The sequence below is a fragment of the Pundamilia nyererei genome, unplaced genomic scaffold (genome assembly GCF_000239375.1).
Source record: "Pundamilia nyererei isolate P.nyererei 1_Seehausen unplaced genomic scaffold, PunNye1.0 scaffold00012, whole genome shotgun sequence".
NCBI lineage: Eukaryota > Metazoa > Chordata > Actinopteri > Cichliformes > Cichlidae > Pundamilia > Pundamilia nyererei.
In genome coordinates this window covers 2803836-2830103 of record NW_005187413.1, presented here as the reverse complement: position 1 = coordinate 2830103, position 26268 = coordinate 2803836, and the positions used below count along the sequence as shown (strand labels likewise).

The window sequence follows — 26268 nt, the reverse complement described above, 5'->3', positions numbered from 1 at the left end:
ATTTCTCATCTGAAAATGTGATTGATGATGCCACAGAAAACTCTTCCTTTACTTCTGGAGACTTAGGCCAAACTGAAAATAGCAACACTTACCAGTTTCAAGTGATGGTGCAGAGTCCTGATGAATCTGTAACCAAAGTGGAAGTTTCAACTCCTGATGACAAACAACCTGAGCAGCACTTTGTGACTCAAGAAAACGAGGAAGGTGACATTTCAGACAGCAAAAGTGGTGGAGTCTCCCCACAATCTCCAACCTCATTAGCAACTCCACCTTTTGAGTCCCAACTTCAGGACAATACTGTGAGCACAGATAAGCAATCTCATGCGGTCACAGAATCCAGGGGGAATAGAAGAAAAATGGGATCCACTCGTAGAATAAAAGGAAGACAGCGTGATAAGGAATTTAAAGATGAAGATGCAATTGGTGATGAAACCCCTGAAACAACAGAAATGTCAGAAACAGAGGCTACAAGACCTGAAGAATTACTGCAAAGAAACGATCATGACGTTTCTCTGTCGGTGCCACATGACAGCTCCATGTTTAAAGTGTCTACACCTGCTTATTCTCCTGACATACAGAGCCCAACTGCAAAGAGTTATTCTGAGATTAGCCTGGACAGTTTAATTTCTGAAAGTGAAAACCTTAAGGAAGATAAAAATCAGACAACCTTTAATGTGATTTCAGATAAACCATTGGTATCTGTGATGGAAGAAGTGGTTAAATCTGAAACTGCTCTGACTGAAGAAGTCAAAGATCCTCATCACCCTGATGGCAACCAAGCTAAACAGCACTTTGTGACTCAGGAAATCAAGGGAGGTGATGTTCCAAATACTAAAGACAGTGGAGTCCCTCTACAAACTCGACTCTCATTAACAACTCCACCTTTTGAGTCCCAACTTCAGGACAATACTGTGAGCACAGATAAGCAAACCCATACTGTCACCGAATCCAGGGGAAATAGAAGAAAAATGGGATCCACTCGCAGAATAAAAGGAAGACAGCGTGATAAGGAATTTAAAGAAGAAGATGCAATTGATGATGAAACCCCTGAAACAACAGAAATGTCAGCAACAGAGGCTACAAGACCTGAAGAATTACTGCAAGAAAACAAGCATGATGTTTCTCTGTCTGTGCCACATCATGAAAAGTCCTTTAAAAATCAAAATGACGGAGATACTAAAGTGATTAATGATAAACCAGTGCAGGCTGGGATGGAAGAAGTCAAAAAAGATCAACACATAAAACTTTTAGGGCAGGATGGAAATTTACCCAGCAATATTTTGTTAAGTGGAACAACAGATTGTACCATTGCAGTTGAGATAACAACTGACCAAACCAGCCCAAGAGAAAGCACTGAAGTTGAATGCAGTGTTGCACAAGAAACATTTTTAGCATCTCAAAATGTGTTGACTACAAATATGGAACAACATGAGCATTCCAACCCAATTGAGGTCACCAAAGCTAAGCAGTCAGAGGGTGCATTAATGCATCAGACTGACTGCAGCGCAAGTACAGAGAGTCACCAAACATCCTTATCTGAAACAAATATCTCTTTGGACTTCCACCATCAGGATAATTCTCAGGACATTACAGAAATTCACACACGCCTCAGCCATACAGGGAATAGAAAGAAAATGGGTTCAAGCCGAAGAAATAAAGGAAGACAGGGTGTCAAGGACCCTGATGCATACCAGGAACCTAAAGATGACATTTTAGAAAACCCCACAAGTAATGACAAACTCAGAACAATTGACATGTCACCAGCAACAGATATAACAAAGGAGGAAGAAGAAAAAGACCTCATATCCATTGACAAAGAAGTGCAGATTAGCTCAACAGCAAAAGAAGGCAAAAATAAAGAAAAGTTGTCGGAGGAATATGCATTTTTCTCACAGAATAATATGGATAGCAATACAGATGGACTTCTCAAATCTAACAAAGATTTCAATGAGGAAAATAAAGTTGTTCAAGATGCTATGAATTTAGATCAGCTTACAGGATGTGACACAATTACAAAGCACCTGATGCAATCACCACAAGCCTCAGTTTGTGAAATTCCCTCAGACATGCAGCATACCTCATATCATGCTGGCATCGAAGGCTCTAGCTCTCTGAAGGTGCTTGATAAAGAAGAAGCGTTGGAGGCAATGGATGCAAGCAACGGCCAGCAAGAACAAACTCAATCAGGTAACAGAAATACTTTCCAAATAAATCCACAACAAAAGAAGAGAAAGATAGGTTCTTCTCGCAGGAGTCAACTCAACAGAAAAAAAGAGGAAGAAACAGACAACACAGATGAAACCAAGGAAAGTGACTTTCACACCGAAGCTGACGTGAGGAATACTGACAAGTTGGACGTGGTAGAGTTACCGTTAACTACAGATATACCACAAAATGAAACTGCACAACCGTTATTCTCTGCTGTTCATAAACAACAGGAAGCTGCTGAAACCTTTTCTGTACCAAGCAGTACAGAGATCAATGTGATACCAGTAGTAGAAGATTTTAAGGCCCCTCTTCCTGAACAGTTTTCCTCTCTCCGTGAAGAAACTATCAGTCTGGTTACACACGTTATCACAGGTGGTGTAAGAGAAGTTATTGTGGAGCCGCCACAGCTAGACAATTTTACAAACACTGAGACACAAATAACCACTGTGGTCACGGGTAGAAGCAGACGCTCCATAAATCAGCTGCTGCCCCCAAATACCGAGGCTGCCACAGACACTGGCATAGCAGAAGAGAGCTTAGTGTCTTTTGGTGAGGCCAGGCAAAATACACATAGCGATGAGGAAAGGCCAGAGAGCATAAAAGAAGTACAAGATCAAGATGCTAGTGAGAAAAATCCAAGCAACTTGAATGAAGGAGCTCATAATAAAACTCAAGAGATGAGGAGTGAAAGTCCAAATTTACATTTGAGCAACCGGAGAAGAAAGATGGGCTCCACCCGCAGGAATCTTGGATCCAGAAACAAAGAAGAGCTCCATCAAAAACAGGAGGTGGATAACGAAGCAAAGGAGACTGGAGCAGACATCGGGGAAACTGAAAGTGTCTCCAGAATCAAAGAAGAAGCACTTCAGCTTCACACAGATCACAAAAACAATGATGGCGAACAAGGAAAACAGAAAGTATTTGAAACAGTGGAAATCAGCCCTCCGGGTCAGTCTAAATTCAAACCTCTGCCTGAGCAAACAGTTGAAGAGAGGCCTGTTTCCCAAGACCAGCTAGCAGAAACAGAACATCACACTGCAAATGACCTCCTGTCTACATCCTTAAAAGATGATTTTGTGTCAGAATCAGCATCTGGAGGGAGGAGAAGAAAATTGGGATCTAACCGAAAGTCCCGTGGACATCAGCGTATAGAAGACAAAACAGGAGAGGGCACAATAATAGATGATCAAAGTGGGACAGATGCCAGAATTTCAGAGGTAAGCAGCAATGTTTAGGGGTTTTTGTTTAGTTTAGTTTTTTAGTATTTAGTAGAAATCTTAATTGTTTTCAATTTTTCCAAAACCTCATGCACAGACTACATTTAAATTTGACTATTAAATGCAATACCTTATTAAACTTTGTTGTATTTATAATTCTATGCATAGTTGTGAATAGTGAATAGTTATTATTGGACAAGTGTTCTTTCACATAGGCAAGCCTACATTGTTATTTACACCCCATTTGCAGTAGACACTTTGCAAACTGGATTGTTTGTGGCAAGGTCATTGTGACACAGGGAACTAAAAAGAGGAACGTGAGGTTTACATAGCATGTTTCACATACAGCAAACGAGAACATGTGTTCACCTTCTTCAGAAACCTGGCAGATAAGGGCTTTGAATGAGATCAGCAAATAATGGCTTTAAAGATGTCACAATAAATTATTATTATTGACAAAGAATGGGAAACCAGTATGTCAGATATTCCAGCTTCAGATATTATTAGGAGACGACTGATTACTAGATGATAACTAATCCAAGTAGAATAATTTGCACTTTCACATCATGAAATGAGTTTGTCATGCACATTTAGAAGCATAAAAAGCCCTACTTTTCTTTCTGCAGGTTGGAAAATGTGATAAGAAACCATCATCAGGCCTCTCAAAGAGTGAAGAGCACTCAGAGACTGTGAGGTAGGTCTAACACACAGATATTTTTAAAAAGGCTAGGGTTGTCCAGCTACCTAATTAGCTTTCAAGTGTTGGCTTTCCTACTTGACTTACTCACTGTAACTCATAGATAAGTCCAAATTTGTTACAGTGTAGTCTGTTATGTGTTATACTGAATATTCGAATATTCATGTTCATATTGCATATATAGCAATGGACAACTGTAATATCAGTCACCTCAAAGTTCACTTTGTAACATCCAAAAGAAAATGTCCATGAGATTGTTGAAAACATTTTACAATTTGTTAATCTATTTGAGTCACATACAAAAGGAAAGTATACCTGTTTTTTTTTTTTATTCTGAGCTTTTACACATAAAACATAATAACACTGTGTCATTATGTAGTTAACAAAAACTAAGCCAAAATTCAGAAGGAGTGTGTGTAAAACTAAGTAGACTTTTACTGCTTCAGTGTGACCACCTTTATAAAGCCAGAAGTGTCCCTTTCCCAACGATCCCTAAACATTCAAGACACCTGCTAATCTTCCCAAAAGTGAACGTCCCAACAAATTCACCCCTAGGTCAGACCATGCAATGCCATGCTGCCAAGAGAAATCCTCTTCTCTCTAAAAAGAACGTGGCAGCATAGCTGAAGTTTGCAATATTGCATCTGAAAAAGCCACAGACTTCTCGAACAATGTCCTTTGCACAGATGTGACCAAAGTAGAGATGTTTGGCCATAATGCGCATAAAATCCAGGCCTCAACGTAAATTAAATGTGGTAGCAAGAGCTGTGCATTAACAAATGCCTGCAAACCTCAGTAAAAAGGAACAATGTCTGAAAGAAGAGCGGGCCAAAATTCCTTCACAGCAATGTGAGAGACTGATAAAGTCACAGAGAAAACAATTACTTCAACTTAATTCTGTGAAAATGCAGAATCATAGGGTGTGTTTAGTTTTTTGCACACTGCTTCTGCATTTTGACTTGACTGTTCCTCTGACGCTGTAGTTAAAATAATTTAAGAACATGGTAATGACCGGATGATTTCTTGTTATGCCTTGATAAGGTAAAAACTTGTGTACCGCATGGTACTTTCTTTCTTTTTGTAAGCTTTAAAAATATAGTTATGCAATTACTACTGTACACTAGCTTAGTAGTAGTGTATGCACTGTTTTCAGCTGACCTGCTTAGAGATGAGGTGTGAATGTCACCAGAGTGGTGTGGTTTAACAGCACACAGCTTCCTCATCTCTATTGTTTTAAATAAATAATCACAAATCAAGTGAATGACAAAATTCCTTGTCAAATGTTCAGTGCATGGCAACTCAAATATGAGCTTGAGACATTCTGAAAACTGACCATTTCAGCCTTGCAAATCCTTACACTGTATATGTCATGAAGTTTGTTTGATTGTCTTTTCCACAGTGAGAAGACTTCAGCCCAACCTTGTAATTCTGGAATTTTTCCTGTTAAAGAGAATCAAACATTTTCTCTGGGTAAGAAGATGATCAGTGCAGCTTACCAATAATTATAGGGAAATTTTACATTAAAAGATGATGTATGACCAGACATTTTAATTTCAGTTGGTAATCCGGGAGTGGTAGACTCCAAATCAAAGCGCTACAATGTGGTAATGATTGGAGACAGCAGTGTGGGAAAGACCTCCTTCATGAAAAGAGCTCAAAGTGGGAAGTTTTCTTTAGATATACCTTCCTCAATTGGTAAGATCCTGGTGTTGATCTCACAATTAATCCTACTAATGTGTATGCACAGCGATGTACACTCTAAATATACACGTAAATATTGTTTATAGGCCTGGATTCGCTGATGTGGCCTGTTGTAATAGATGGAAAGCCTATGATACTACAGCTATGGGACACAGCAGGTCAAGAAAGGTAAGTCTCAATTTTCCTCTTAGAATGAATCAGTGAGACAAATTTTTGATGTTTCACAGAACATTTAAATTATATATCACTATGCAAATGTCTTGAGCCACTCTACGTTTCTTTATATTTTGATAGCAGTAATCTGCTGTAGATTGGTTTGTAAGCCTGCCAGTTATTATTTGGTCCTCCATTTGTCCAGTTTCCTAAATTTGTAAGGACACACAGTGTCATGGCTACTGAACGGACCCACGCGCAGACAGTTCTTTCAAGGAAACAAAAAGGGGATTTATTTACAATAGGGATCACCTTAGTGCAAAATATATGTACAGTGAGTTGGGAGGGGGTCCAGGGCTCCAGGGAGAGAAGGGGAGGGGGGGATTCCACACACACGCTTCCTCTTCCACTCAGTCACCGCCACCGCTCCTCCACACACACGCACTCCTCTTCAGCCGCACTCGCTCCAACACTCCACACACTGCCCCACTTGGACAGGTCCGGTGATTCGGTCCAGAATCTACAGACAGAAGGTCAAGGTTAGTTCCACAACATAAAACACGTGTAAGCGATTCTTCTTTGAATATGCCGCGAGCACGAACTCAGGTGGTTCGACGTTCCAGCGGTGAGCTGCTCTGTGCCACTGCCTTAAATAGCAGCTGGGGAAATCAGCCAGATCAGCCGCAGGTGGACACCATCCACAGGGGTGCGTGGGCCAAGAGTGAGAGCCCGTAATGAGCTCCACCCAGGCAGAGAGGAGGAGGAGAGACAAAAAACTAAAACTAACAACAACAAAACCTGTAGCCAGCGTGGGCCAACCAGAGAGACACGGGGACCGTGACACACAGCACACCATGCCAAGAAGTGACAAAAAAATTGGAAACTGGCAACTCTTTAGGAATCATGTTGTTGGTTAAAATAAAAGCATAACAGTTTTATTGACTGTCAAACTGTGTTATTTTTTGGCATTTTTCATAGATTCAAGTAAAGAAATGGGAACAAATTATGTTTTTCTGACAGGCTGCTAATAACAAAGTGCCCAAAGATACAATTTAAAATGGGTTCTTTGCTAAGTGTTTCCTTGCTGTAGACAAAACAATGTATCTCCCCTTGAGTTAGGTGCCATGTTATGCCATCTACGCTTGAATTATTCAAAGGTCAATTTTATGGTACAAGGACTGGACTAAGAATGAGTGAAAAAGTAGCCAATATCCAAAGGAAAACTTTGAAACACCTTCAGAAAGCTGGAGAACTATTGCTTAAGACCACTTTAAGAATTACAAGAAAGTCCTTCCAGGCAAAATATAAAGAAATGAGGGGTTTATCAAGACTTTTGCACAGTTTTGTCGCTGAAAGAAGCCACATTGGAGAGAATACATTTAACAGGTTTTTTGAGTTTTATTAATGTTTTTTCTAGTCTGTTTTGAACAGTACATATATTATAATGTACGTAGGTCACAGTAGGCTGCCTGTAGGAGAATAACAAATATCACAGTCGTCAGTGTGTTACGTATGACAGTATCAAAGTCCAACTTGTCTGACTTTTCACAGCCCTGGAATTCAGGTTATCTTTTACATTTCACGTTAGTTAAATTCTGTAAATGAGCAACTTGTCTGAGTATAAAAACACTGGGAGCAATACGTCTGCATTTCTGTGACGTCATAAAGACAAAAAGCACAGTTTGTCCATTAAAGTGCGTTAATTATCTAGTTGAAATTCTGAATTCTGCCAAGCCTTGTGATTTTCTCCTTCATAGCATGGGTTTGTCAGGAGTAGAATTGAGCCAGGTGGAAAAAGCAAAGATGACTTCATAATGAGTGCAAAAAGTCTATCCTTCTAATAAAGCAAGAAAAATGGCAAAACCTGTGCATGACAGTTCATTTCTGCTTACTCATTTCTATCATACTGCTCATAAAACTAAAAGTTAACTACAGACTTGTACGCACGAGTCCCAAACTACAATACAGCGACATATCCTGAAGGAAACATACATATCCAGAGAGAGAGGAAAAAAAAGAAGCAAATTTCTATATCAAGGTTTTCTAAACAACTACTGCTTTTTGGAGTTTGTTTGAGCCAGACGTGAACAGTTTTATATCTGTTTTGTAAATAAAGCCAATCATCAGAGAAGACGCCATCTCTTTTTTAAAGGTACAGGCTATTATTTTGTGGTTTAGGATGTCCTGAATGTTGTGCCACATGCAGTCTTGCTGTTCTAGGGAGTGGCTGTGTTTTTTCAGTGTATAGATAAACTTCCCCGATGGCCAAGGACACACTGTCCCGCTGTTCCGAAGCCTGACAAGGAAGGCTTCCAAGTAGGCGACACCCAGTGTTCAAAGCAGTGTGTACACCTTGGAATTCAACCGAGATCTGCAGTTACTACTTGTAACAGTGTTTACTTAAGTAACACTTGCTTTTGTAGATAGATACGGTATAGCAGCCAATTTCAACATGTAACAGACAATATGCTCAGATCAGAGTTACACTTGAGCAGTATTTAAAGACTGCTCAAGTGTAACTGGTTTCAGAACTGGTTTGGCACTCCTCAATAATGTTTTGTATTCCAGGATACAATGCAGATTTTGTTCCAGTGACAGAGGTGGATTCAACACGGATGCAATTTAAAGATGCTCACTTTTAACTGCAGATTTTAGGCAGACTCGTGTTGGATAAGTTCAACTAAAAAACATAGCAAGAGTGAGAAAGCGTTTGAGACATGCAGTTCCCCAAGAGTTTACAAAAAGCCTCCTTAATGTCAACAATAAAGTGAAGCTTTATTCCAACTCTTCACCTAATGGGCAGGCTTCTAAGATCTATTTATTTTATTTTTACTACAAAAACATCTGACATTTACTTGTTCAAGGAGGGAAGTCTGAGGCATGGGTGTGTCTTGAAAAATATGTTCAGGCTAGCCTCTGCAAACTGCATTAAATGACAAATTTGTGACATTAACTTTTGAGTGAATGTGAGGAAAGTAATTAGAATGTGCTACAGTATGCAGAGCTAGTGTCTTCCTGGTTTCAAAAAGGAAGTATTAATAGATCACCTTTAATGTCGTGCTTTTCTGTCTTTAAAGGTTTCACAGTATCACCAAACAGGTCTTCCACAAAGCCCAGGCCTTTCTCTTGATGTATGACATCACCTCCACCAATAGTTTTTCCGCAGTCAGTTACTGGGCAAACTGTATTCAGGTATGTCTTCCCTTTCAAACTTCAACACCTATTTTTTAAACAGATGTTGAAATTACTAGTTAAACATGCTATGTTGTCAAAACAGTGATTTACTTTTATATTCATTTAGTGTATTTGGTTCTAATAGGCGGGGCTACACTGGCCACTTCATTAGCACACCTGTTCAACTGCTTCAAAAAAAGGAATGAACTAAGCACATGCAAGTGCATTGTAGACATAGTGAAGACTACCCGCTGATGTTCAAACACAGCATCAGAACAAGGAAGAATGATGATTTAAGTTAACTTTGAACATGGTTGTTGGATCTATTTCAGACACTCATCTACAATAAACTTTTCTCTCACAACCTGCCTTGTTGCGAGAGATCAGAGAATGGTCAGGCTGCTTCAATCTGATAAGCAGGCAACAGTAGTTTTAAAAAAATTACAAATAACCACCATAAGGTATGCAGAAGAGCATCTCTGAATGCACAATACTTATCAGCTTTGAAGGAGAAGGGCTACAGCAGCAGAATAACCCACCGGGTGCCACTCCTGGCAGTTAACAACAGGAAATTGAGGCTACATTCACACAAGCTCATCACAGTTGGTTAACGGTAGTCTGGAAAAACGTTGCCTGGTCTGATGAGTTTCGATTTCTGCTGCAGCATTCGTATGCTGAGGTCAGAATTTGGTGTAAACGACATGAAAGCATGGATCAGTCCTGCCTTATTCAGGCTGGTGGTGGTGTTTAATGTTTGGGGGTTTTTTGGCACACTTGTCAATATGGACCAAACTCTCTGGGAAATGTTTTCAGTGCCTTGTCGTATCAATGCCAGGAAGAATTAATGTTGTTCTGAAGGCAAAAAGGAGTCCAACAGGGGTACTAACAGGTATACCTAATAAAGTGGCTTATAAGTGTGATACTGAATTGTGTATTTAAAACAGCAGCACATATTTTGATTATTAGTAGAAAAAAGTATTAATAAATTTAAAACATCAACTATTTATAGTGGACGGGACGTGAGTGTCTGAAACAGTTGAACCAGCCTGCAAAGTTAGACTAGTTTGTAATAACATGTGCAGATTATCAAAATGATTCCTGTTCTGCAGGAGTCTGCTGCTGAAAATGTGACTGTTTTGCTTCTTGGAAACAAGAGCGACTGCTCAGAACGACGGGTTAAAACTCATCAGGGGGAAATTCTTGCTAAGGTGCGAATACGTTGCATTACACCCACTCATGAAACAATCACATTCAGTTCAGTAGTTTTAATGATCAAAACACCCACAGTGAGTGCAGATATTCATTCAACTCCACAGGAATATGACTTTGAGTTCATGGAGTGCAGTGCTGCCACGGGTGAAAACGTGATCCAGTCTTTGGAAGTTGTAGCCAGGTATGTATATAATTTTATTGTTTTTCTCTAAAATCCACATCTTTTAACATCGATATGCCCTGTAAAGTCGACTGCTGTGTCATCAGCTGATTGCACTGTTGCTGTGTTGTTGCCAGGAAGCTGAGTCAAAGAATTGACTCAAGAGAAGAAGCCACAGTGTTGCACAAAGAGCCAGAACAGAAAAAAAGCTCAAGATGTTGCTGAACAAATGTGTTTGTCTTCAAAAAAAAAGAAAGAAAAAAAAACAAGTGGTGAAATCCTGAAAACAAGAACACGCTGTACTCATCTGGCTTTCTTGTAACTCAGTGCATTATATTTTATTATTTGTACTACATGCCTGCATATTTTCAGTGTTGTTATATTTAGATATAAAATTATTTCTTCAAAGGCCTTATATTAGAATATTAGTTTATAGTTAGTAGTGACCAAAGTTATATAGTTCAGAAAGTGAAGGCTTTTTCAGTGTTTGCTTAATAGCTATCCAATAATTTAATACATATACAAGCTTACTGTATTTAATTATATTTGCACCGTGTGTTTTATCTTGCAATATAACAATTTTTGTGCAATATTGTGCAACTTCAAATAATTTCAAATCACACGATTGACATTTTTCCAGATGAAGCTGTAACAACTAAAATCACAAGTTTAAGATTTTATGTGCAATTTCACAAAGTTCATCTCTGTTGTTGTACATCGACTAAATGTTTAGTCTACATCCTCTTCACTTTATGGATTTACTATACTGAAATTTAATGTAAATGTGTATATAGTATGATTAATTTAAACAGGAGAATACCCCATTCATATATTACCAGAGATCAAGATGTGACCGAGAGCAAATCTAGTACAGTGGTAAATAATTATTATAGTAAATATATATTAAACATAATTATACTTGCTTTTTTGTGATTTTGTTTAGCCTTTCTTCTAAGTTGGCATTCATCTTAATTCAGTCATCACAACTGTCAGATCTGACACATAATTATGAATAAACATTACTCCCCTATAATTATAGTGCCAGGGACATGATCAGCAGTTATATATGTAAATGTATTTTTATGTTCCCGTGCATTTTCTTTGTGACCAAGTACCTTTAAACCAATTGTTTTAATGGCGTGTCGCATGATTAATAAATCTCCAGATAAACAACGTCTGCTTGTGTACTTAATTTGTGCCCTCATGGAAGTTATGGGTTTCCAGACTGACAAAGACAACTGTGTTAGCAGTGGAAAAACAAGTCTGACAATGGTATGAAGAGCATGTCAACAATGGCGCCACTGCAATAATCTCATATAGTCCCAAAGGAGGTGTTGTGGGAAAGAGAACTAGACTGATCCCATGGGAATCATGTACGCACCTATGAGAAGTTCAGTTGAGTAATGTGGTTATTTCTGTTTCAGGCTTAAACATGTTAAAACAACAACAACATCAAACTACCTGGCAATGGTAGATTTTTCTGCTGTTGCAGATGAGCTTAACATGGTTATACTTTTTTGTCTTTCAGCAAGCAAAAATAGAAGAATGCATGCAAATCGGCATCAGAACAAGGGCAGGTGGTGAGCCAGAAAAACAAGCCAATGACAAAAGTTAAAGAACAACAGCTCAGGCCCTGCAGGGCTCCAGTTTTGCCTATTTGGAGCTGGACCCCTGCTGTGCACGAGCTGTTGAAGATTCAGCTCATTTCCCCATAAATAATTTCACATTACTAAATTCTTTAATCTTAGACATCACCATAATGCTGTGGAAAAAAACCCAAACATTTTAAATTGAAGCAAAGTGGTTTAATTTCAAGTTACCATTTTTATCCTGTGGTACAGACCCTCTATCATTTCTCTTAAATGGAAAGCTGGCTGCTTTTCTTTGGTTTGTTTATTTCCCACATACACTGAAACTTAACAAGGATCAGACCTGAGTATGACTCCAGTTAGTCTAATCACTACTAGTTTGACATTACTGGTTTAAATTTAATCAATGTCTGGAGCCACCAAAACAAGTGTAATGTTGACCTTTGGCCAGCTGGGGGAGTATTTGTGCCAGTAAAGCATGTATTTGAACTCATCTACAGACCTAAAAAACAACAACGACAACAAAACCCAAACCCACAGCAATTAAACTGATATCATAATCAAACGCGTGCATTCTTTTTGGTCTTTATTATTGTAAATTCATTCAGAATATAAGAAATAATATTAACATTAAGGAATTAAGCAATACTACAGCATTGCAAAATACAGTTCTTGTTTTCCACCACAGTGAATTTTATATCGATTGATATGTGCAGACTTCTGGGTTTAATTCAATGGGTTTTACAAAAGTATTGCTTTAAATGTTTACAACCATTTGTATACACATCCTGTATACAAATCCTGGTCAAATGTTCACCGGGATTTCTAGTCTGCAAACCTCTTTCCTGACTGAGCTAAACTGTGGGAAGTTATGCAGCATCATAAAATATTTTTTTGATCGGGTCATAGGTCAATGATAGGCCTTAAGTGACTAGTTATTTTACACGATCTACCTAGCAACTCCGTCATTAATTTCACTTTGTTGAGTTTCTGTGATATTGTCTTCAGACGTTTGTAATGCAGATGTCTTGTTCGCTGCCTTAGAAGGTTTTTTATTTTTCTTAGTGGAATGATACAACTGGATGGCTTGCATGACATCAGCGGCAGTCCAGTGGTGATGGATCAGAGCGTCCTGTAGGGTAAAAAGTCCGTCTCTGGTGCGTCGTACTCCATTACACACTGCTGTGCTACGCAGTTCCAGTCCTATCTCATGCACAATTTTACGCAGATACTTCTGAGTCTCATTTAAGCACTGCACCTCTGTAAAAACAGGAGACATGTTTGAAACTTGACCCGCATTTTTTTTTTTTTTAAATCATCAAATATGTTTTATGTGTTCAAGTGAAGATTACCTAATGTGAAGTTGGGAGGCTGGAAGCGAATGCAACGTAAGCCGGTCAAGATGGGTGTCGATTTCCCCTCTGGACCCAGTAAACCTTGCACAGCCATCTCATAGGCTTCCTGTGAGCGCATGTCTATGCTGGAATACCTGTACAGCAAAAAAGAAACTAATCAAATATCGTTTAGTACTGTTGCAAATATTTACAGAGGGTCTTATGCAAAAGCAGAGGGTAAAAGATGCCATTATTAGGTTTACAGAAATGTAACGTCTTACGTCAACAATGTTTTTTGGTTGACTCCCTCCAGCATTGACAGCACTCTCTCCAGCTTATCCTGTGTGATGTGATCTAGGAGACAGCTTTTTTTAAGTATATTTAAAGGGACATCAGTTCACATAACAAGTGTTTTGCTTATATTCTTGCACTTCAGATATATAAATTAGAACTGCTCTTTTAAAACCTTTAAAGCCACATACACAATTCAGTCACAGGCAGGGCTGAACTTCCATAAGGCAAGAGGTGGAGTACACCCTGTACAGGTCGGTATTCTGTTGCAGGGCTAACAAAGAGATGCAGACAACTCACATTCACATCTACGGCCAATTTAGAGTCACCATAAGAGTCACCATATTTTTGAGTTAAATTGACACGCATGTCTATGGACTGCAGAGAAACCAGCCCAAGGACTGGGAGAACATAGTCCTCACAAAGACTCCAGCAGGTCAGTGGATTCGTAGCCAAGACCTTTTCCCTGCTGTGAGGTGACAATTCTAAACACAACACCTTTGTGCCGCCATGATACTTTATCGAAAAGGACTTTGCTATTTTAAGTGAAAGATTGAGGAAGCTCAAACTAAAAGAGAAATGATTCATACCATAGGTGGATCTTTCCACAACTCGACCTGTGTTAGTGAAATTATCTGTTGCAGTTCCAAATTCAGCCTCCAGGGTATAATCCTGCAAGAAATATTGTAGAATTGGATCTGTCAGCGTTGGATCTGAACTGCATCAGTTAATGTCTGAGAGAAAATTACAAATTACCCTCGTCACTCTTGTGGTGTAGAAATCATTCAGCGCCTTGTTTCCATTCCCAACGGCAAGAACTAGAATAGAATAGAATTCAACTTTATTGTCATTGCACATGCACAGGGCAACGAAATGCAGTTTGCATCCATCCAGAAGTGCTTTAGCCATGATATAGATATATTACAATATATATTAGCAGTAATATAGATATGTAAGTATATTACAGAAATGGGTCTATTATGGTATGTTATAATGTACATGGTATGAAGTATGTTATGAATATTCTATAACTATAAGTATGTACAGGCTGTAGTGAGTACAAGCTATGAACAGGCTATGAACAGGATATAAATATGAAATAAAAAACTATACAGAAATCTGAGATATACAGTTATACAGAAATGCGAACTATGCAAGTTATATACAGTTGTAGGATTAAAAATTATTGTTTGTACAGAATGATTATTTACACAGAACTATACAGTGATGCAGTTAAGATAAGTGAGATATGTGGATAATTTCTACAGAGGCTATATAAAGTGCTAGTGGTTGTGAGTGATGGTTCAGTCCATGTTATTATTGTGTGTTTGACATTTTACATTTTAGAAATATGTGGATATTCTCAGATCATTCACAAAACGAATGCCAACACTGTAATTAACAAATGATTTTTTTCAAATGAGCAATTCTAAAATTATACCTAGAACACCCGAGGAGAAAGTATCGAGGCGATGTCCGACTCCAACTCGGATATGCTGGAATTCAGGTCCTGTGACTAAAATCAAAATGAAACATTATATTCACTCACTACAGTGTTATTCACCACACCTGAGGTCTAATTTACTCCAGTCACATCTAAATTGAAACCAGATTTCATGGATGACCTGTTACAGGGTAAAACGGTGGAGACACAGAAAGCTGTTATTTCTGTGTCTCCACAGAAAAAGTTATAAACACTGTTCAATATCAAAGTGGAAAAAAAGTTGTGAAAAAGAAAGTACAACCTCTTTTAAATCAAAGGGTTTATGTGTCAAATATCATCTGCTAGCAAAAATGACGCAAATACAACCTAAGATGAACAACAACATGACACACTGTGTCTCATTTATTTATCTCGGCTTCTGAAATGCTGAGGCAGAGTGTAAAAATGGCCAATGACCATTATGGCCAAAACTTTCCACTTTGGTCTCGTCTCTCTACATTATAATAATCATTATAATGATCACTCCAACTGTAGAATGGTGGACTTCAGATTGTTTGGCATGACCTTATAACTGCCTCATCCTGTTGCCTCTTTCTGCTTTTATAAAGGTGGTCACACTGGCTGATGATCAGTCAATCAAAGTCTATACACAATTGTGTATTTAATTTTTTTCCACACACTGCCTCTGAAATTTGGCTTAATTTTTGTTAAATAAACAATGACACAAAATTATGTTATCCACTGTTGTTCATCCGAGGTCATATTTACCAAATGTGAAGACTTGCTGGAGATCAGAGGATTTTTTTTTTAATGCTGCGACATGTAAAACTGTAGAAAAGAAAGAGAGTGTACTTTTTTCACTTGTTCTGTAAAAGTAACAGATTTTAAGTTTTGTCTTTTTTTGTAAAAGAAGGGCTGTGAACTTTGCCACCTGATGATTTACTGCAAACTAAAGCATCTGACTGTGTTGTGAAGGTGTTTATACTTTAAAGGTGGAGTGATAGGGACGAGAGGTTGGTGCAGCTGGTTTCACTTGCACTTGGTTTTTCACAATGATGCTGACAAAACAGCTGCATGGACCATGAGGTCAGATAAATGTATCTTAATGTATCTGTTAATGTATCTTCAGAGCGGAGACAACACTTGTTAACATTTTCAGTAAGGTGGATGTACATACCCAGAGGGTGCTTGGATAGTACAGGAACCGATACTGCTGATACCGTGAGTCCTTTGGACGCTTCACTCTCGTGTCTGGGTTGTGCTAAGAGTCGAACCTCGTGGGGAAGTGGCTGGGAAGGCGCAGCATTCAAACCTGAGGTGTAATACACGCAAGGACATTCAAGTGTTAAGTTAAAGGCATGCTGAGTATTAGCTGAATCATGCCTCAGTTTAACAGCACGCATGGGTGATTGATAACAGGACCACAAGATACCAGTGAAAAATAAACTACACTCACCTTTAAGAAGATTTGTCTCGATGCTGTCCCGTACCAGTTTCCAGTGAACACCAGCAGGTTTGTAGACACAGAACAGGCCCTCTAACTTCCGAAACATCCGAATAGCTGGAGTTGCCATTATTCAGCAGCATCAGATTATACTTATGTCTTGGAAAAATAATAAAACTAATTAAAAAAGACTACATGTCATGGAAATTTTGACGAGTGACAGTTGTTTTGTTTCTACTGCCACTTTCTTCCACGTGAGCCTACGCGCATGCGTACATGATGACGCTTTTCATTCCTTATTTTTGGCTATACCGCCATCTACTGGAATGGATGTATGTGTACGCTATTTTAGTCCTTATATAAGTAGAGAAACGCCACCAGAGCTTCCACCAGAATTATTAAACAGCCGCTTATTGTGTGTAGTAACAAGCTGGGAGACGTGGAAGAATAATTGGTATTTTATTGGGGGTTTTTGTTTGTTTGTTTTGTGTGTGAATTTTTACGGTTTGTTTCAGAAGATGGCAGTAGCAGCCGCCACTCAGAGAACAGAGTGGAAAAGAGGACGAAGAAGAAAGCAGGCAGCTAACTTTAGTCGCTGTTTATTTTCGTTGACAGCTGAGAAAACTTCAGTATCATTTCGGCATTTTTCTAATTTGAGGTTTTTGCTGTAAGCTGAAGCTTTGGCCTCTGCTGTTAAACTGCTGTGTGCGGGCAGGTACGTTAGTTTGTTTTCACGGGACACTGGTCAGAGAAACGTTACGTAGTTATTGTCAAACTCCACTCGTACATATCCAATTATGGTGACCTCGGAGGCAAGAAACACGTTGCTAAAACCAAATATGAGTTGAACTGAAACCTGGAGCTACACAACGAAACAGGATTTGGACTTATCCAGCAGGATATACCCCCATGGTAAATGTGCTGCCAAGCTAAACTTTATTATGTTCCAGATTAGAGATCAACATGAGGTCATTGCACACTGACCACTCAGTCCTCCTTGAAAATAATATCGCCATTCCTGGAAGATCAGACACCTCTGTACGTGGATAGTAGAAGGATCTGAAGTATTTTAATAGCATTAGACAACCTGCGCAGCGCAGTGGTATGATGGTTAGTACCGTTGTCTCACCGAGTACCTGAGTTCCTCCACAACCTTTCTGCGTGAGTTTTGTCTTCCTCCCAGAGTCCAAAGACATGTGGTTAGTTATTTGGTTATTCTAAGTTGGCAATAGGTGTGAACGCGAGTTTGGATGGTTGTCTGTCTCTCTGTCTGTTAGCTGTGCGTCATATTCGTGACATGTCCAGGTTATACCCTGCCTTTCGCCCTATGGTAGCTGGGATAGGCTTGCTTCCTATGAAAAGTAATTTCTTCTTTCCAACAGTCATCAAGTGCTTTCTGGAGGATTACCCAGTTGTTGGGGTTTCTCTCTTGTATTGTAAGATCTAATAATGGGCAAAGTGAGGCTTTGTGATACAGTGAAATATTTGAAGCAGTAATGCCAGGATTATGTTGCAGTTTCAATGTAAAACATGAATCTCACACGAATCTCCACAGTGTCACCCACTGGCCACTTTCACTATCATCACACCTTGGTAGGTACGACAGAGACAAGCAATTGTACAATAGATCATTAATGACTGTGGCTAATAAACGCTGTGGTTCAGCAAATACTGTCAGACTATAATTAAAACATATTCAATAATAAAAGTGTAATAAAATACAGGAAATGTTGTTGACCAGTGGTCAAATTGGTCACGCTTAGTATTACAGCAGCAGTTTTGAATGTCTTAAAATCGTCACCCTGAAAAACAGTTCCCGTAACAAGAAAATAAATAATGTTAATAATATTCAAACATGTTTCTCTGTGTGAAACAGCCTGATTAGATAACTCATATTTTGCTCAGCTGTTGTCTTCTCTTTGGTGTCCATCAGGTGTGATGCGAGCTCCTCTGCGTTGGGTGCTATGGGATGTGAAGGACACCCTGCTGAAGGTGCGCTCATCTGTGGGAGAGCAGTACTGCAAGGAGGCAGAGCGTATGGGCTTGAGCCTCAGTCCTGTGGAGGTCGACGCTGCTTTCCGGCAGGTTTATCGACAGTATTCCAGTAGATACCCAAACTATGGCATCAGTCAGGGCCTGAATGGACAGTCATGGTGGAGGGGGGTGGTGCGGGACACTCTCTCTCAGTGTGGTGTACAGGAGCCAGACTTGCTAAACACAGTAGCCAACAATCTTTACCATAACTTCTGCAGCGCAGATAACTGGGAGGTAAATGATCACTGACACGTTCATACACCTAAAACACCTTGTTTAAAGATTTTAAACAGTTCCTCGAATAATGCTTTTTTAAATTTTATGCAACGATATATAAATAAAGGCTACAGGATGTGTATTTTCTTTTAACTATAATCATCATAATAAGCATTTCATACTGAACCAGAAGAACAGAGCACATTAAATATCTGACTTGTAAAGCAACTTAAACTTTGCCCCCGATGTTTGGAGAATGTCATGTTAAACTGTATAATATTCCTTTGTTTCAGGTATTTCCAGACTCAAAGAAGGCTCTGGAGAGTTGTTCTTCTCTTGGACTGAAGCTGGGTGTGGTGTCCAACTTTGACAACCGCCTGGAAGCAATCTTACACGTTTGTGGGCTGTTGTCATACTTTAGCTTTTTAATAACATCAGAAGAGGCTGGTGTAGCAAAGCCCAGTCCGGCCATCTTTAGTCAGGCACTGCAAAAATGTGGTGTGCCAGCTGATAGAGTAGCTCATATTGGGGACCATTATGTTAATGATTACCTCACTTCTCGGTCTATGGGTATTCACGGCTTCCTTTTAGACAGACATAAGGATGGCCAACTCGATGTTCCTAGGGAGCATCGGCTGATTTCACTGGATGAGCTGCCGTCACGGCTCCAGCAGCATATGAACTAACATGAGTCATAAGATAAGATAACTTTTAGTCCCACACGTGGGAAATTTGTTTGGTTACAGTAGAAACAAACTGTGTCAAGTGAAATCTACTCAGAACAAACTGGCTTAATTAGCGAAATAATGTATGGACTGTTGACTTAAGTATATCAAACTACTTCATTTTCATAAGACAAATGAAATGCTGATAGAAAAATGTAAAGAAATCTTAACATATTGTATAGTTATATGTTTCATGTCTTTGTATTATAAAATATGTTGGGAAAAATAAGCCTCTAACTATACTGTGTCTCTGAAAATAGAGAATATGAAGTGAGGCAGCAAACTGTCAGACCTTCGACAAGGTTCTGAAAACATTCCTGAGAGATTGTGGTCCATGTTGATATGATGGGATGCAATTGCCATATGCTGTTTGGCACGTGCGCATCCATGATGCAAATCTCCTGTTCCCCACATCCCAAAGGTGCTCTGTTGGATCAAGGTAAGATAAGATAAGATAAGATAGAACTTTATTAATCCCTCGGGTGGGTTCCTCTGGGAAATTCGATTTCCAAAAAAAAAAGCACAGCAACGACCGAAGTTACAGTTACAAGTGTGGAGGTGTGGAGACTAGAGCCCATTTTAGTGCATTGCCATGTCCAAGAGAACTATTTCAGATGATCTGAGCTTTGTGACATTAGAAGATGGGAACACTGTGGTCATAAAAGAGTGGACATGTTGCGCAATAATAATCGGCTCATTTGGTACAGTGTCCCAAAGGGTAGATTCATGGTTTTCTGGTGTTTTAAGCCAAATTCTGACCCTACCAACTGACTGTCACAGCAGAAATCGAGGCTCATCAAACGAGGCAACTTTCTTTTCCTAATCTACTGTCCAAATGTGTTAATTTTCCTGCTTGACTGAAGTCCCTGTGTGGTCGTCAAGGTTCAAGGTGTTATGCGTTCAGCAATGCTGTTCTGCATACCTTGGATGTAACGTGTTTTGATGCTGTTGCCTTCCTATCAGCTCAAAGGAGTCTGGTTATTCTCTGACCTGTAGTAGCCACAGTGCATTTTCTGCAAGAGAACTGCTGCTCACCAGGTATTTTCTCTTTAATCAACTATTCTCTGTAAACCCTAAAGATGCTTGTTTGGGAAAGATCCCAGTTGATCAGTGGTTTCTGAAATAATAAGACCAGCACAAATAACCAGTGAGGTCGTATTGAGCACATCTATATGGCTGTGTGCATTGACTTGATTTATATTTTATTGATGTCAGTGACTTTAAGGTGGTTGACTGCAAAAAAAAAATCAGCACTGAAGTCTATAGTTTGTCTTTTCTTCTCTGTAATGTCATATCTGCACCATCAGGCTAAAATGTCTGCTGGCACCAAGGTAGTGCCAGTGGAAAGCATAACTGAGGACTACAGGACTACAACTTTTTTTTTTTTTTAAATTAAGAAGTTTATATTAACCACTGGAGGAATTGTTTTAGAAGACAAGCCCAGAAATGTTTTTGCAGCACTCAGGACATGTCAATTCTTTTACCATCTTTTTTAATAATCGGTTATTTGGAACTTGTCCCCACATTTAGGGAAATTATACAAAACAACCGAGTAACCATCTGCTTTGAGCAGAGCTGCTATGAATTGTAGGCAGCAAATGTATTTGCAATTGATTGTGTCAAGTCACATAAAACATCCACAGATCAGCAGAAATATCATGGCAGGAGTCTTGCTGTAAAATAAAGTGTCCTGAAAGTTGCCTGCATTCTCTCAATTTGTGCTCAGCATCAGCTATGCAGGTACATTTCTTTAAAAAGTTATTCATTAGCAGGCCGCTTTACAGGAGCTAAAAAGCTCTGATCATCCCTAATGATATTTCTCAGTGCTTAGCAGTGAGGGGAACAAGGCAGGGTTGCTTAACCCTAATACCTTTGTAAGTACCCACTTTAAACCATCTGGTCAGAGACAGATACTGGGAATGTTGGACTGAGGATCAAAAGAGCTGCAGAGAGACCAAAGTGGAATTGCTATTTACAGCAAGCTCCAGCCTCTTATAGAATACGGATTAAATCTTTTTTGGAAGAATGTCAATGTTTTTAATTTTTAAAAGAAAGAAGAAAAAAAAAAGACGACACCCCTCCCACAGTGTTCAAAAAAAATTTTTTTCCCCAAGTCGTATTTTCACCTTGAGTCGTGTCCAGTAAAATGTTTTCCCCGTACAAATGCTTGTACGTTGAAGGGTATTGTATATCTTTAGGGAGTCATCCGTAAGAGCTGCTTAATTCAAAGCTGGTTTAGTAGCTCAGCCAGACGGCTCTAAAGGGCTCCACAGAAATCCAATTGCAGGCATAATGGGATTGCAAAAAAACCAAAACCAAGCTTCTCATGCAGAGAGCCAAAGGGAAGAGCAGAGGAGGTGCAGCATGTCATGAGGGAAGATGTCAATCCAGTGACTTACAATCAAAACAAAAGCCCAGCATGTCAGCACGTGAAGCGGACTCATATTGGAGGATGAATGTTTGAATGTGAATGGGTATAGATTCTGTGAAATAAAGAAATTAATAAATAAACAGGCTGAATGGCTATATAGCAGAAGCTGGACAAAACGTTTCCCTCAGCCATAAAAGCACTCAAGACTGCAGCTCTTTGTTCAAATGTGCCTGGGGTTCAGAGTTCCGTGTTGGCATTACTGCATCTTGAAATATTCAATGGCACAGAAAAATAGAGTAGAAGATCAGAAAATTAGGGTATTTTGAGAGAGCGAGCGCTTCACAAGTGAAAAGAAGGTCACGCAAGGAATAGAAAAAGAGACTTGAGAGATGGAACAGCAATTAAGAGACATATGAAAGAGACAGACACACACTTGCATATTTAATTCTTCATTGGAAAACAAATAATGGAGGCTTTCCAGTTGTGCCAGCATAAGTCTGGCACCATAAAGGGATAATGCATGAGAAGCTCAACAGCGGGATGTGTTCACCCAGCAAATCCCCCAAATATATCTGTTTCAATCCTGCAATACACATGCAAATTCTGCAATGCAAAAATCACGTACTGTAAACAAAGACAAGTTTATCATCCACTCAGAGGCTTTTGGCATAGAAACGCCATCACATTCACAGTGAACACACAAAGCATGTGCACATGCTTCACAATAGTGTCAATTTGTCCTTTAATTCCCTCACCAATAACATAAAATTATTTAGAAATTTCAAAATAACCACTTTAAACTTCAGAGGCTTTTTTTCCCTTTTCCTTTTTTTTTTTTTGAGCATTGCTATAAACACGGCACTCGTATGCTTTGCATTTAAAATAAAAGCTGTGATTTAAGTGCATGCATGCTTAGGGGTATATGTGCAAACCGCGTGCTTAGTCCCATCAGTGCTCGTTCAGGCAGTTAGAAACGGCATCTCTCGTATGTGGATGCGTTTAAGTGTCTACATCGTGCAGTGAGTGCTGTTTTTTTTTAGCTTTTTTTATAAGCAGTGAAGAAGCTTGCAGATGAGCGCAATTTTCCAAAGGTACTGTAGGATAAAGTGGCCACTCGTGTTGGTAGAGTTCTTGCTTGCAAATTAAAAAAAAAAAAAAAGGGAAAAAAAACAAAGAACCTCTGATGCATGCACATGTACAGGTACAGCTTAGGAATTAAAAAACGGAAACTGACAACCATTTTTGCTTCAGGAGCAATAAAGAAAGTTTCATCAAAAACGCTACAGGAATAACTTAAAGCTGCAGTCTCTGCATATACATTTTGATTTAAGATCAGGAAATCAATGTGCATGAGTCTAACAATTTCTACTTCTGTCGAGTGAAGTGAGTTCCTTCCCTAAAAACAGACACTAAAACATGTTAAAGCACCGGTTTCCCCACACCAGAAATTATTAAAATGTCCTTCGTGCTCATAGTGTTCTGATGAAAATGTGCAAAGATATTAAAAGACAAAAATAGGAATTGGGGATGTATGACTCAAGTGAATTATTCTTGTCCTGCAGCTTGAAATAACGCCTTTTCTATTCAGCATCCACACAGGGTGATTAATGGCCTTATAGATAAATTCCCATGTCCTTTAGGCCAGCCATAAACTCTAATCAGGACACACAGGGCTCTTCTCATGCATGATTTGGCGGCAGCATCAGTCTCAGAGGGTCAAACAGTCTGCTGCAATTCTGAGTATTTTCGTAGAATCAAAGAGCAAAGCAAACACATTCCTAGATTGTTGAAGTCCAAAAGGTCCCAGTCATCAGATAGGAGAAATGGAGCATTTAACCTCCCACATGAAGAAGGCCTACCTCAGTCACACTTAAGATACTGTATTATCACTTCCCTTCTGGCCTGCTGTACCACTTTGGATGCAAGCCGTGGGGTTTGAGGACCAGGCAGATGAGGAAGACTGAACACGGCATGATACGAAGAGCTCATGTTCAAGTGAGATGTTTTCTCAGACCACTGAAAGACAAAGCCCAAACATTTATGTTTATGTTAAGGAATTGTCTAAATAGTTAATATTCAGAAGATTATCAACAAATTCCACAAAAAAAGACGAACATTAAATTGGTGACGCTGTTGTGGTACATGAGGTATGATGATTTTTTTTTTTTTTTTTTTTTTTCCATAGAAACTCTACTTTTTGCACCCCTTTCCTACTTCCAGAGGGCCTTCTACTTTTAGCTCCCTCGTGGAAATGATCTAAAAATAACAATCACTATCAACTAACCGAACCTTTACAGGGGATCGTCACTGCTGATGAGAGCTGGGTCTCCATCTATAACCTGAAGAGACCACAGTTTGCAATCCCAATGATGGAGAGGTCAGGAGCAGGAGCGGGACTTTTAACTGAATTCAAAGTTCTAGTAATCAACAGTTCAAGACTTTTAAAGTAGTATATTTTGCCAGCATGCACCAGCACACAGTTTACTGGCCAGACCTACACAATCAAGTTGCTTTATATAGCTAGGTCAAGATCCTACAAAACTATAACACATAACCCAACACAAGCATTTGGCAACAGTGGGAAGAACAAACTCCATTGCAATAGGAAGAGTGCTACAGCAGAACTGCAGTCGGGGAGGGGCCACCAGCTGCCTCAACTGCCTGGGTGGGGTGAAGCGCACATCATAAATTCAGTTCAAGGGGATAACGGAGGGCAAAATATAAGAATTTAAAAACTACTACTAATAAAAGTACTCCAAGCAGTCCAAAGTTGACCTTGAAAGAAAAAACGTTATGTGATATACATTTATCTGCCAAGTTTTTTTAATGTCCGTTTCCCAGCGTTTTGAATCTTTGTGATTGCACCTTCTATCTGCATTGTTGTCCAGTTACACCAGTCACAAACATGTTCACAGATTGGTGTTCACTAGTCTAAAAAGGGTCCCTGACAATATCTTACTAGAAATCTCTGTGGCCTGTTTGTGCTTAATGCAGAAGCTCTTCAAACAACTCTGAGCCACACACAGCTGTCAGGAAGTATTGAGAAACAGAAATGATTTCATTAAAAATAATGTCCATAACAGAAAATTTTAACCGTAATCACAGACAGATAAATGGATGCACTCTCTGTGCAAACACGGCAAATGTTGACAGCCCATATTAGTTGCCCACAGTCTTCACTGCTCTCAGCTTCCACCCTCTCATATTCATCTAATGGATACTGCATCCCCTGCAGTCTGTAAGTGGAACTATGAAGTTAAAAATGCACTTTGTAATAAGAAAGTAAAGTCAAGTACCACTCTCAGATGGACAGCAGGACACGCCGTGCTTTTCTGTAACATGGTGATGTGCGTGGCTGCGCCTGCGACAGTCCTGTCTCCACCAGCAGCTGGAAGAAAAATAGACCAAGCAAACTCAGTGTGGCATCAATTTCATCTAATTTTCAATTAATCTGTTGCTTACAGCACAAGATATTTATGTAACTTACTGTAAGACTGTACATAACACCATGATGAGAACACACCCAATCACACACAACACCAGCATCGTGGCAATGGTCTGTTGCCTGTGATTGGTTGCAACTACAGCGAGGAGGTCTGCATGCTCACACCTCATCCCGATAAAGCCTGGATGACATCTGCAACACAGAAAATCTGGATGAAAAAGAGCCGCTGATGGACTTTCATGACACCACTGCTGGCTAAAATGGAAAGTTACAACAGTTGTAGTTAAAGATTGTGATTTCATCCAATGAATCATATTGATACCACAGACACCAGAATGCAAAATGTGAATCTGTTTTTAAATCATTTTGCAAAGGGTAGCAGAACAGCACTATCACAGAACAGGGCCATCTTGATGTGAACTAAATGATTTAAAGGCTCGAATTATCTCTGGTCACCAAAAGTTATATAGAAAGGCTCGATATAATACCAAAAACAAACCCTACACACCCGGTTTATGTAACACCTGTAAAGCAGACGTTTTTGGTTTTTTGTTATTTTTAGGTGTAAAGACGGGTGGGGGGTGTCAAACTTCAACAATTATGCAAATATGGAGATTTAAATATCTGTATTGGTATATGACATAATAAAAGATTCACAAAATCCTGTCTCTAAGAACTAACTGGCCACAAATGGCCACAATTTTCAGGCCTGAAAACTGGGGCCACGGGATATTTTTAATGTTTAAAAACATTAAAAATATCCTGTACTGGACATCATTGCGTTAGCTCAGGAATAAAATAATAATAATAATAATAATAAAAATAAAAATAAAAATAAAATAAAAAAAAACCA

General features: G+C 39.2%; 4 protein-coding genes across 13 annotated transcripts in view; 2 read left to right on the top strand and 2 right to left on the bottom strand.

Annotated features, from left to right (window-relative positions):
• rab44 (RAB44, member RAS oncogene family) overlaps positions 1 to 11695 on the top strand; it is a 27484-nt gene extending 15789 nt beyond the window's left edge. Inside the window, exons 1-10 of one of the 3 annotated variants that reach the window (XM_013908651.1) lie at positions 7 to 290; positions 903 to 3425; positions 4052 to 4119; positions 5522 to 5592; positions 5680 to 5817; positions 5910 to 5991; positions 9054 to 9168; positions 10260 to 10358; positions 10467 to 10543; positions 10660 to 11695. In XM_013908651.1, coding sequence (XP_013764105.1) covers positions 105 to 290; positions 903 to 3425; positions 4052 to 4119; positions 5522 to 5592; positions 5680 to 5817; positions 5910 to 5991; positions 9054 to 9168; positions 10260 to 10358; positions 10467 to 10543; positions 10660 to 10747 — 3447 coding nt within the window. In that variant the 5' untranslated portion in view covers positions 7 to 104 and the 3' untranslated portion in view covers positions 10748 to 11695. Of the gene's footprint in view, positions 1 to 6; positions 3426 to 4051; positions 4120 to 5521; positions 5593 to 5679; positions 5818 to 5909; positions 5992 to 9053; positions 9169 to 10259; positions 10359 to 10466; positions 10544 to 10659 lie in introns of those variants that run through there. The other 2 variants (XM_005724463.1, XM_013908650.1) reach the window with 2 other exon arrangements.
• Positions 11696 to 12682: 987 nt separating this feature from the next.
• trub2 (TruB pseudouridine (psi) synthase family member 2) lies at positions 12683 to 16934 on the bottom strand. The gene is made up of 8 exons (XM_005724462.1): positions 16637 to 16934; positions 16358 to 16492; positions 15178 to 15252; positions 14493 to 14554; positions 14327 to 14408; positions 13727 to 13799; positions 13464 to 13600; positions 12683 to 13371 (listed from the first exon to the last, which is right to left on the bottom strand). Exons 1-8 carry the CDS (start codon positions 16752 to 16754, stop codon positions 13061 to 13063), a joined length of 993 nt encoding a protein of 330 aa, XP_005724519.1. The 5' UTR covers positions 16755 to 16934; the 3' UTR covers positions 12683 to 13060.
• A 7-nt stretch (positions 16935 to 16941) lies between these two features.
• hdhd3 (haloacid dehalogenase-like hydrolase domain containing 3) lies at positions 16942 to 20807 on the top strand. Of its 7 annotated transcripts, none has more exons than XM_005724458.1 (5): positions 16972 to 17078; positions 18180 to 18217; positions 18558 to 18892; positions 19168 to 20038; positions 20158 to 20807. In XM_005724458.1, the coding sequence occupies exons 3-4, from the start codon at positions 18563 to 18565 to the stop codon at positions 19558 to 19560; spliced, it is 723 nt and encodes a 240-aa protein (XP_005724515.1). In that variant the 5' UTR covers positions 16972 to 17078; positions 18180 to 18217; positions 18558 to 18562; the 3' UTR covers positions 19561 to 20038; positions 20158 to 20807. The 7 variants fall into 7 exon arrangements, with proteins under 7 accessions (XP_005724517.1, XP_005724515.1, XP_005724516.1 ...); XM_005724459.1 differs by lacking the exon at positions 16972 to 17078 and adding an exon at positions 17087 to 17339; XM_005724461.2 differs by lacking the exon at positions 16972 to 17078 and adding an exon at positions 17087 to 17536 and having other exon boundaries at positions 18558 to 18705.
• A 1591-nt stretch (positions 20808 to 22398) lies between these two features.
• tgfa (transforming growth factor, alpha) overlaps positions 22399 to 26268 on the bottom strand; it is a 10247-nt gene continuing 6377 nt past the window's right edge. For both annotated transcript variants that reach the window (XM_013908583.1, XM_013908584.1), the window contains exons 5-7: positions 25458 to 25607; positions 25267 to 25358; positions 22399 to 23986 (exon numbers count right to left, since the gene is read on the bottom strand). In XM_013908583.1, the coding sequence (XP_013764037.1) occupies positions 23979 to 23986; positions 25267 to 25358; positions 25458 to 25607 (250 nt within the window). In that variant the 3' untranslated portion in view covers positions 22399 to 23978. The remainder of the gene's footprint in view (positions 23987 to 25266; positions 25359 to 25457; positions 25608 to 26268) is intronic.